The sequence below is a fragment of the Typopeltis vanoorti genome, chromosome 2, assembly GCF_054136105.1.
Source record: "Typopeltis vanoorti isolate ZY-2024b chromosome 2, IOZ_Tvanoo_1.0, whole genome shotgun sequence".
Classification (NCBI taxonomy): Eukaryota; Metazoa; Arthropoda; class Arachnida; order Uropygi; family Thelyphonidae; genus Typopeltis; species Typopeltis vanoorti.
Window position 1 is genome coordinate 57430167 of NC_143550.1, and position 12527 is coordinate 57442693.

Below are 12527 nucleotides of genomic sequence, written 5' to 3' on the forward strand. Positions count from 1 at the left end.
AGAGCAATATAGCAAACACAAGTAGCTGTAAGCAACAAGAAAACGTTGATATTGCTTCTGGATCAAATGAAATTGATGAGTGTGTCGTCTGACATCTCTAGAGAACCAAAATTTCAAAATAAATCATATTTTTTTGTTTACATGAACATATAAATTCAAATAAAATAGATATTTAATTTTAATTAATTTATTTTTTAATTAATTAATTAGGGCATACTTGGTAATAATGAAAATTTAAGAAGGGGTAAGCGGATATCTGAAGGTTGAGAAACACTGGGCTACAGCATTAAATCCGGTCCTGTGTGTGTGTGTGTGTGTGTGATAAATAAATGACAAATAATATCCATCAAAAAGAAAAAAAAAAACATTTTAATCAGAATTTGATTTACATTCATAATTTTAATGTTATACAACTTTCAGTGTGCGCAGATTGATTTGCAGCTGAAGATACACCTGGCATTCAGAAAATTAAACCTAACAATTGCGTGTTAACAGAATATAGGCGCACATGATATCAAAAGCACTTACAAAGAATATTGTACAGTTACGCTGAGAAGCGTTTATCCACACATTAATTTAACATACAGCTAGCAGACTAAATACCATGCAGCCTTTATTAAATCTGTTATTACTGTATTAGATTAAAACTACACTGGAAATAACAATTGTGATGATAAATTGGCGCTGTTACAATCAGTTTAAACTTTTTGTCTGTATATCTATAAGATTTTTCATTCCGAGCTAAGTACTAGATTTATGCTATAAGCGCAGTGACACTAACTGAACTACTGGCATAGTAATAATGATGTAAAAAGTTACGACTAAAAAAAATTCTGAATAAATTCGAGGGTATGTAAAATTTTGAGCCTAGGTATAGACAAAAAAAAAAAAAAAAAAGCAATTGTGTGCCCTTTCATTGTTACTACAATGCCTGTTAGGTTTTAGTTTTTAATTTTCGTTATAAATACTCATAACTACATACCAAAACTTGGTATGCTTCGGTTTGTAGTTAGGAGTGTTTTAGATAAATAAAGCAATCTCATAATAATAATCTAAAAATTGGAAAATTTTAATACCTTAAGTTATCTGTGTAAGGCTAAAGAGTAATTTGACTATATTTCGAATCCCCCCTCCCACAAAAAAAAACGCTATTTTAATCAAAGAGTGTTACACAAATCCGAATATAAGCTGTATCTCAAAAGACAGGTAAAACTTTAAAAATATGTTATAAAAGTTGGAGCCCAAAAATCGATTACCATGGCAATGCACGACACATCAGTATTATTTTCTGGGGAATAGACAACCTACAGCACAAATGAAGCAAATACACTGAAGTCTGAAGGAGGGAGAACATATAGAAATGGTACTTTACTATCTTATCAAGATACGTGAAGATATTTTGTTACCTAGGTTCAAAACTTTTCAGCGATCCTCGTGATTTCATTGCATATATTGCTGGAAGTGAAAACCAGCTAAACGACGCGTGCGCGCACGCACACACACGTGTTTACCATCAGCTTTTGTAGTACGCGTCCACTGAAAATAAGGTCAATGATCCTATAATTCAGTGTTTCTCAAAGCGTGGTACGCATACCCCCCCCCCCCCCCGGGGGGTACGCGAAAGGTCGTTGGGAGGGTACGTGGCAATTTTCGGCTATGCATAATTAAAGGAGTCATATTTTTCAACAAACAGCTGAAAACTGGGATAAAACGGCACTAACTAATGAATCACATCCCCTCTCCAACAGAAACTGCTGTGTAGACCAAGCAAAACCATATGTTGTCGGTGGAACATATGGTTTTGCTTGACACCACCCGCGACGTTAACGTGTTAAAACTAAGAAATATATAGTGAATGTGTGTCAGATATTATGGAATTCGGTTGAAGGGAATTAGCATTTCAACTCAACTGTTGAAATGCTAATTTGTCTTTGGTTTGCGCGATCTTTTGTTAATACCGCACCAGTCATATGCAGTTATTCGTTGCTCTACGTATCCCAAGTCTTGTAAATTACTGGTAATTTTTGCTTGAAATAATGGGAAAGAAGATGACGCTATTTGGGTAGATGACTTTGACGATGCACACAAAGAAACTGTTCTCGATGCCAAAAGTAGTGATAGCGAGTAGGAGCTTCTTGGTAAGTGGCACCATTTTCAGTTTTTTTCTGATAACTTTAGTTTCCGAAAATTCCCGCATGTATCTCGCAACACGATTTTTTAGCTTTAATTTTGGGAAAAAAGTTAGAGTTATATTCGAGTAAATACAGTATTTTTTTTTAGCTTTCAAATTCTTACTTATGGATCATTGGTTAAAGATTGGATTTATAAAATCCCCAAAAGAGAGCAAATACAAGTAGCTGTAAGCAACAAGAAAACGTTGATATTGCATCTGGATCAAATGAAATTGATGAGTGTGTCGTCTGACATCTCTAGAGAACTAAAATTTAAAAATAAATCATATTTTTTGTTTACATGAACATATAAATTGAAATAAAATATATGTTTAATTTTAATTAATATTTTAAATTAATTTATTAATTTTAATATTTATTTTTAATGAATTAATTAGGGGGTACTTGGTAATAATGAAATTTTAAGGAGTACGCAGATATCTGAAGTTTGAGAAACACTGCTATAATTCATTATTGTACGTAGGAATGCACATCCATCTTGGCAATCCATACTAGAATAATAATATTACTATGAAATATTATTGATGTGGTGTGATATATAGGAAGAGTTTCTGAAGTAAATTGAATCTGATGATCACGGCTTTCCATTCTCCAAAATAACACAAGAAAAATAAGTTATAATCACCGGAAAATTCAAGATCTTATTATTTTTATTTTATTTCATTTATTTATTTATTGGTGGGGAGAGGACGAACACGAGTTCGCCGGAGGTATTATATAAAAATCGATTTTAAAACAATAGAGATTAAATAAATAAAATAAAAATTAAGAATTAAAGAAATAACACAGTTAAGACTTTCTCTAGACAGTTTTTTTTTATTTTTTTTTATTTTATAAGTTAAAATGATTTCATTATTCACAGGTATAGGGCACTGACTCGTCCACTTAAAGATTTCCACCGGTTTTATTGCCCTACTTTTCATAAATGAAAAACAGCATAGTACACAAAATAGATGAAATTTACTTTATCTACAAAACCCAAATCACGAGCACAGTGCACATTTACAATATATGTATATAAGAACATGTTTGTTTTCAACGTTTTCCAATTTATTCAAAAAATAATAATAATAATAAATAAATAAAATAAAACAAAACAAAAAAAAAAGAAAACGGTATTTCTTCCGTTTCAATTACTCAAGATTTTAAAAGTTTCTAACAAAGAATTTTTTTTATTTGTTGTGCACGTGGAAGTCTACGCAAGTGTACTGCATTTACTTGTCTATCACCGAAGCAATATTACACCCATATATAGACACAGTTACTCTGTATAACACATAAGAGAATTTTATTTTAATCAAATTAGAGAAAATAAAAATACTCGCAGGTCTATACTTGCGTAGACTTCCACGTGCACAACAAATAAAAAAATGCATCCTGCAATAGTACGTTTATTGTGTTTATTACTGGTATTAACCAGTGACCATAATTCTTAATCTAGAAAAGACAGTCCTGAATGATATTGATACATGGTATTTATCCAAGTTTTTCTGGTTTAAATCATATACAAAGCTTTGCTAATGTCAGTAGATGATACATGAAACATAACTATATATGTTTTAACCACGGAAAGATAAATGAGAAAGCTTTATGCATAAAATATACATAACTTGGTATATTATTTAAGAGTTTATTTTTATTTTATTATTTTTATGTCCACGAAAAGCTATTAGCATATAATACATTACTTTTAGTATGATAAGCAAATGAATTCTCAAGTGTTAAAAAATACCAACAATCATTCCTAAATTATTTAAAAACTATAAATTATTTTTACAAGTTGAATTTTGTATGCATTCAATTCATATACTTTAAATGAATTAAATTCGCTTTTTGTATTTCGATACATCATGCAAGCTAATCCAAATCCTGTAATTAAAAAAATAAAATAAATAATAATAATAATAATAAAACGATCTCTTCAACCAAATCAAGTTAGTTTGCTCTTCTGAATTCTATATGCGTACTGAACATGAAGACACCCTAATAAACAATTTTCAACTGATAGTTATCCTTTCATCATTCATGAACCAACCGATATTTAAAAGGCACTTCAGAAAATATAACCAGGCATTATCTAAATATAATCTGGCTACCCACACAAATCAGTCACAATGGTAGCTCCAGTAACGATCAGTTTCAGACTCTCTTTTTCATGCAGTCCTTTACTAATTGCCTTGCTATTTTGAAAATTATCACATTTCAGTCAATCTGGAGTTCTCTTCATCACTGGCTATCGAGATTCCTGATTTTCACAAAATAATGTGAAAAAATACCAAAAAGACCTGAGTTCACAGATTTCGATTCAGTTCAAACAAAAATAAACTTTTTAAAAGAAAGTTTACTGAGCAAAAATCATCAGTTGGAAAGAACGAGTATGGGTGCGATATGTCACAGATTAGAGGAACATTTTCTAGGCTGTTCCCCCTCCCCTCCTCTCCAGCCATTCACAGTTGATTTTGTTGGAAAAAAAAAAAAGCTGTTAGTCATGAACTATAAATTACACGCACATAGTATATTTTCGCTTAGTTACTCCAATAACAGAAGTGCAATGCAATTTTTTATGTTAATTCCACCCGTTAAAGGCCCACAAAACCTGTAGTATACTATAAGTGCTGAGGGCTGTTAAGGATTAACTGATCTGGGAACATTATTCTAAAGCAAACGTGGCATTCCCCTCCCCCAACTATTTCTGGAAAAGTGACGTTTTCACGCTTTCATAGGCGGATTATATATTTCATGAGTTAAATGAAATGCGATATCGATGATAGCCATAAATAAAGTTTTCATAAATGGAATCCAGTAAATATTTTAATTTCGTTTCAGTTTCGTTTCGCACAATTAAAAGTGAAATCCAAACTTCAGTACAAGAAAATAAGTTGAGGAGACTGTGATATTAAAATATAGCAGTTTCGTAAGCGAATCATGCATTTATGTATTAGGTTACAATCGGTCAAATACACAAAAGTGGAAGAGAAAACGTATCCGTTCGCAGCCTTAGTTGTGACATTATTTGAAACGGGAAAATCAAGGCGTCATTGATTTTACGATAACTGGTGTTTTAAAGCATGGGAGAATTACTTTGAGTAAGACTGTAATATTTTTTATTTTTTTATTATCTCGCTCCTGCTTTTAGCTCGGCATTGGGATATTTCGTGAAACTCTAATTTGCGGAATGGATAATTAATTTAAAATATTCATATTTGTGTCAACATGATGCCTCCGTAGCGAGTTTGGAAAAGACCTGATTTCAATTTTCTTTATGACATGCCTAATCGCTTATCGGCTTTTTCGACTGAAGGTGAATACCGGGTCTCATACACATATAGCGGGATTTTTTCTTGGGAAAGCTCGGGTTAATTGTCTGTTTTGTCGGTTATAAATATTGTATAGGGTGGGATGATAGATTACGCAGTGCAGATGGTGGAGCGTGTAGTGCTGTATAGTAAGACTGACCTTCCACGATGTGTCACGTAATAATAACAACAATATACAGTAATGAAATTAAGAAGTATAATAAAACAAGCATGAAAGTAAAAGGGTATATTTGTTGTTCGTAAGCTATCTGCCTAGAAAAATCCCATCTAGAAACGTAAGTAGCCATACATCGAAAAACTGCTAGTTAAGTCAGGTAAAATCAAGTAAAAAAAAAGTTTACATAGGAAACGCAATGCAGTTAAGTTTATATTAATAATCATATTTCTTGGTAATTGCGAATTCGTTTGGTGTTAAAGCAAGCTGTAGGATTCTCAGTTTAGTGCGGAGGGGGGGGGTCTAATATTGCAGTAGCAACTTATAGACCAATGAGTATCTCAGGTGTGGTGGTAAAAGTACTGGAAATTGGTGGCAGTATAGGCAAAAGATAATGGGTATCAGTTTAATGTGGAGAAATGTAAAGTTATGCATTTTGGGATAAACAGATTTACAACCTGTGTATCACATTGATAGTTCTGTACTCCACGAAATAGATGAAGCTAAAGTTTAGAGGATATTTTGCTAAGGTAGCCCATAAGATTACTTGGCTATTAAAGAACACATTAACAAGTAGAGATAAGGAAGCTGCTTTGATACGTCCACATCTGGATTACTGTGCTCAAGTCTGGTCTCCTGGGTTTCTTGGGGATGAGGAAGCGGTGGAAAAGATTCAGAGGCGAGTGGCCTGTGGAATGATCCATATGAGGATGTGTGGATTGTAGAAGTTAGATGATAGGAGAAAAAGAGGGGAGGAGGATATGATAGAAACATGTAAGCTGCTTAAAGGGTTTTATAGGATTGATGCAGAGAAAATGTTTCATCACTTGGCTGGAGGGGCCAGAAGAAGCGGTTATCCCTGGAAGTTGAATAAAGGCGTGGTTAGTAGGGGTGTGAGGATTAGATGTTTTGCTTGGAGAGTTGTAAATGAGTGGAATGGGTTGCCAGAGTCAGTTGTGAATGCTTTATCTGTTAATGGGTTCAATGAGAGGTATGATAGATTGTGTGGATAGTTTGGGTCTCCCGCGATGAGTCTTCGGACTCCATTGAGGCGCCCCTACAATAATAATAATTCTGTTTCCAGTTCTCTACGAAAGAACAATGATTTCAATTGTCAATGCAAAACGAAATTTGGAGTAAATTGCAATAATAATAATAATAACCATATAGATATTAGCCGTGCAGTTCCATTAACTTGCATAAATTCAAATAGCACACACACACACACATATATACATACACGACAGAAGAGACACTCAGTTGGAAGTAATGCATCTACCTGCATAATTCTAAACCTTCAGAAAAAAAAAGGCCATTATAGTTTCAATTCCAGTCGCCATCTACACTATTTATTTCTTGTCAGTTTTCCAGCCAGTTCCCTAGTTTAGTCGATCTTTGGTACAGGAGTTTTTTTTTTTTTTTTTTCATTGAAAGCTGAGACAATGGTCTTTGGTAGGAAAGACCTTGGTTTGAATCCCATATAGGATGTAAGTAACCTCTATAAGGGCTTTTGAACTGGAGGTGAGTTAGCCAATCTTATACGGCAGTGCGGGGTGGTTTTATTCCCAGAAACTCTAGGTTTCACCGTGGCCAGAACACACACACACACAGGCCTAGAAGCTTTAGCTGCTAATTCAGAACATCACAAAAATCCCGGAAACTTTGGTTCTGAGCCCCGAAACCCATGAACATCGGCTGTAACTATTTCAGAGAATAACATATCAGTCAGGGTTTAAGAATATGAGATGGTGGCAGCTGTCTATCGTGCTCTTGTCCAGCAGTCTTGAAACCACCAGTAGCCACGAACTTCAGTGTAGAACTGGAATGGATTCCTGACCATTTGTTCCTACACAGCACGGATTGGCTATAGGTTTCGCAACATTTTGTATGTTGGAATGATCTGGAAAAAAAAATTGAGGGGGGGGGTACTGAAGCAACAATTCATCCTAAAGTTTTTACTAAGTTTTTTTTTTTTTTTTTGCAATATTACTTTATTGCTTAATTTTCATGAGGAGAAAATAATTTAGTGCATTCAAAAAAAGAACTGGAATTCATGCAAGAAAGCAGGCTAACTGCAGAAAATATTGTGTTCCTTTTGTTTTTCGTATTCTTCGCATACGTGTAGTAATGAGATGTGCCCAGTTTTCTAGAAAAAGCGGTTGGTGAAGTTTTAAAGTTTCTTTTAAAAAAGTTATTAATTTAATAACTTACGAGTTCAGAGAACCAATTATTAAATTTTAAAAATCGAAGTTTCCTCTAGGGCTAGACGCCAGCCTGGTTGGCCGAGTGAACTGTGTCTACGCTCTCTGACCAACAGACCATGGAGTGAAATCCCTATCCTGTTTCCTGGGATAAAGCAGTTCTAGCAGTACAGTCTTTTTTCTGTGGAGCAGGTTACCATAATCTAACCTTTAGCCGGTTTATGGTAATAAATGTACACAGTACACAACCTTTCGTGAGGGACACACGATGGTAAATATTTATATGCATCCGTGTTAATTGACCGAAAATAGTTTCGGTAGAGCAATAACTATTTAACAAAACACTGTAACTGTTGCTTTATTCTTATGTATTCCTTTGAAACCTTGTTAAATAAAATATCGTTTTAAAAATGAAGCGATCGAAACGAGATTAATACAACATTTGGTTATCAGAATCCAATTTTAAAAACATCTAATAAGAAATTTCGGATATAAATTTACAATAAAACAAGTAAAGATGGAACAGGTTTTTAAAATTTTCACTGTATACGCTAATGCTTGTTTTATTACCAGGACGCGAACTACAATTTGCAGCTACCATTCATCAGTAGATCCCGGACTGTAGAGAAAGGGGGGGAGGGGGGGGGTTACAGCTTGTGGAGATATTTTAAAAGCGCTTTAAAAACTTTGACTGTTTAGATTACCAAAGCAACCAAGGATATGAAATGTCTGTAAATTGCGGGTGTTCTCTGGCTGGTTTTTGATGTTGACAGTGAAGCCTTCCTTTAATTCACAAGTTCTCATAATTATTTCTCTCGCACTACGATGGGGAATCGAAAGGTTCCTCCAACCAAAGGGCCAGTTGAAAAAAGTTGGGTGTCATATCACTACCAACTGGCTTTCAACAAGAAATACAACAAATTTTCCCCATAATCAAACCCGATCATTAGAAACAAAAATTATGTATTTTTGTCTTCAGGAAATAATTCATTGGAAAATTATAAAGCCAAACAAGCTGAAGGGAAATAAAGAGGTCAATTTGAACAGTCAAATACACAAAATTTACGGCAGGAAAAGTTGCACATGCATAGCTATATTAAGGCGGAACACGAGTTGCAAGATAACAAGCAGTCTTGCAGTAGTCCAAGAATCACTGGTAATACTGGAGGCTAATCACTACTATCTCACTCATAGTAGCACAGACTCCCCTTGTGGATTTTTAAGAAATCTGGAGGAATTAGTTTTATTACATTCATTGGGGGAAGGGAGATTTAAATAAATAAAATTATGGTTAATAAATATATTTTCCTCACATATATCTCATGTCTCAATTATAATCCCCCCCCCCCCCTTTTTTTTTGAATTTTTACATACATAAATCTGCACTTAAAAATAATTTTAATCTAATACATAACATTTCTTCAATAATATTTCAACAATATATTTCTATTTATGAATTACATACTATTTTGGGATTTTTTTTCGCTTTTTTTTTTTTTTCAGTTATGGCATGACAATAATTAACTTTGCAATTGTCCACGAATCAATTTAGAAAAGGAGAGTTAGCTCCCGTAGGGGCTTTCGTTGGAAATACCTGGAGTTCAAATCCAGTTTAGGAGGCAATGAACTTTTATGAAGGCTTTTCAAGTGAAGGTGAGTTACGCCGTCTCATACAAAGGCGAAAAAAAAGTGAGATGGCTTCCTGAATGTGTGGCAAATCTACTTATATTTAAGAAGTTAAAACTGCTGAAATGGTCAGTATAATGTTATTTGTCCTCTGATATACTTTCTTCCTGTTCTCCGTAACTGAGAAATTAAAAATCCTTTCCCTTTATTTAAACAATTTGCTTAGAACCCAAGAAAAGACACAGGAAGTTCTGAACGAAGTAAAGGAGGTATTTGCTTTGAATCGAATAATGCAATAAAGAGAGAGAGAGGTGGTGTGAAATAAGAGTAAAGAATAGAAAGTTCTTCCTCTTTTCTTTTCTTTTTTTTTTTAAATTTTTAAGCGAACCTGTAGGAATCCAGATTCGAAATGATTTCAGACATTTCACATGAGCCTACTTTCAATAAAATCAATTCAGCTAATCATTAAAAACACGTTATGTATACCTGCCTGAATAATATAAATAATATTTACTATCTTGAAATCTTTGGCGCTTCCGTATAACGTGAAGTCGATTCGGTTAAAAAAATATTCCTTTATATTCCTCTCATCAGGATGAGAGAAATATAAAGAATTCCTCCCATCCTGAGGTAAATGAGATTCTTTTCCCCACAAAACAGGCAAACGACTAAAAATATACAAATTAGCATAATATTACACACTAGCCTCACAGTTTTAGTTGCCTCCGCTTTAATTCCAAACAAACTTTAAAAAAAAAAATAATAATTTTCATTTCCGTAGCAAAAAATGCGGGATCACTCGGATTAACGAATACAATTAGCTTTTTCCTTTTCTCTCTCTCTTTTTTTGTTTCGATATTTTCGTTCCAGTTTCTCACACACACATGTAAAGCTACAATATTCTTGTCACACTGATATGACTACTGAGTAGGAAAAAGTTACTACCGATAAGTTACACTGATATTTAAAAAAAAAAAGCAAACTAAAAGACAATCAGATCATTGACATATACATGCACAGTTAACACATTCTCACAATGAGGAAATATAATAAGGATCATATACTTCGACCAGGAATCGAGGCCGGGGTTTTAATGCTGATCATCGTGCGACTATGTTACTATATTGAAAAACTGTCCTTAGCCGAACGTCATGTCTCCTCTTCAACAGTTAGCAACTATGTTAAGATATACGAGAAATCATTACCTATGAAGTAAATGATAAAACTGGCAAGTTTTCAATAATGGGGGAGAGGAGAGAGAGAGGACATGACATCCAGGTAAGGACAAAAGAGTAGTAGTAACAGTTTTCGCACGCTTCTTTAAAATAAAATTGCCCGGATTTCGAATCCTGGTCGAAGTGATACATTACTTCACCTGGTTAAACGGGTGTGAGCTGCCAGTTTTAATATTTGCTTCATAGGTAAGTAGAAAATAGTATTCTAGACTATATATAAACGATAACAAGACACAAGAGAACCTATGATTACAAATTTAACAGCAACATGCTGTCATAGTGAGAATTTAATTATATTTTAAACTCTTGTTGGCAAAAAAAGTCAAGAGTTGTAATAAAGGCCTTCATAAAAACTATGATTTCTTAATCATATCCGGTATGTTTTCATGTGAAACTTGAAGTTAAAACTGACAAACATTCCTCTGTGAATATTATGATAACAGTACAAACAAACAGATGTACATTAACATAGTCTAATTATAAAATAGATCACTATGCTTGACATATTTATTACATAGATGGAAATGGGACTTTAATTATTATTATTTTTTATTCTCAAGTTATAAAAGCTATGACTCCTACGATTGTCCTTAACACTTCGAAGATACTAGTCGAGTCTCAATGATTACAATTATACTAGTATCACTGCATAAAAAAAAAGTTCACACATCCAATATAAGAATATTTGCTCATTCAATATGCAAAGAACAGTAACAGGTAAATAGCACAAACTAGCCGAACGACACATAATAATTCAGCTTTAATCTATAAGAACTGAGGTAGAAGATAAATTAATATTTATACACAATGGGTTTTTAAAAGCAGCGCAATTTGTGAGAAGTTTAAGATCTCTGAGGTTTGAATATCATATCACATCCGAAGTATAAATAAACTTAACTCAATAGAAAGTTTGGCACTTATAAGCTGACAGTTTTTTCTAGTCTTTAAACAGAATACTATTTGATGCAAATAGCATCAAATGAATCAGTGACGAACTTAGGTGCTGAAAATTAGAGTGAAAGGGAAGCTACCTCATTTAATGACAATAACAAATAAGAAAATAATATTAAATGGAAAGGCAAATATAATTTCGAGAAAGCTGATGACAAGTTTTCATTAATATCTTCACTAACATGAAGTCATTGCCATCATCAAGCATATCTCTGAGATCTTTCATGTTCAAGGAAAATTGGAAATGCATTCTTTCGTTTTTCTTTTTCTTGCTTTCCCTTTCGTATTGCAATCGAATGAGAATAACTGAATGTTTTAAGGTAAATGATCACATTTATTACCAGAGAAGAAACTGATACGGCACAGTAAACTCTGCTGTATAAAGTTAAATATGCAAAATTATTCGTCAAAAAAAAAGTGCACTCTTCTTTTGAGCTGCATTTAATCGATGAATGTAATGGAGCATCTCAATTCACACGTGCTGTACGAACTCTGGATTAAGAAAAGAGAACCCAAAAAATTCAGTCTGGTCCAGATTCATCATGAATAATTTATCAGTTGGAGTCAGTTCTGTCTTTTCACTCGTAAACTGCTTGTCGAAGTTGCTAACATCCTTCCGATGCTTCTGTCAAAGAGGAAATATTATGTTAGTTCTTTAATGATTTTTTTAAAAACTCTTAATAAACTTTTAATAACTGAAAATGTTTTTGCAATCACTGCATCACTGGTATGGGCTAACCAGCAGGAAGGAATAAGAAGCTTCAAATAGTGTAATTTAAATAACACAGTTCTGGAGTATTTATTATACAAAATATAACTACAATGATATACAGGTAACCCTCGTATAACGC

At 33.5% G+C, this 12527-nt stretch overlaps 1 protein-coding gene across 1 annotated transcript in view; it reads right to left on the reverse strand.

The window, feature by feature from the left end:
- Positions 1 to 12069: 12069 nt before the first annotated feature.
- The window catches only part of LOC150109061 (protein kinase C, brain isozyme-like), a 689445-nt gene continuing 688987 nt past the window's right edge, over positions 12070 to 12527 (reverse strand). Inside the window, exon 16 of the mRNA XM_090405188.1 lies at positions 12070 to 12301. Coding sequence (XP_090261314.1) covers positions 12149 to 12301 — 153 coding nt within the window. The 3' untranslated portion in view covers positions 12070 to 12148. The remainder of the gene's footprint in view (positions 12302 to 12527) is intronic.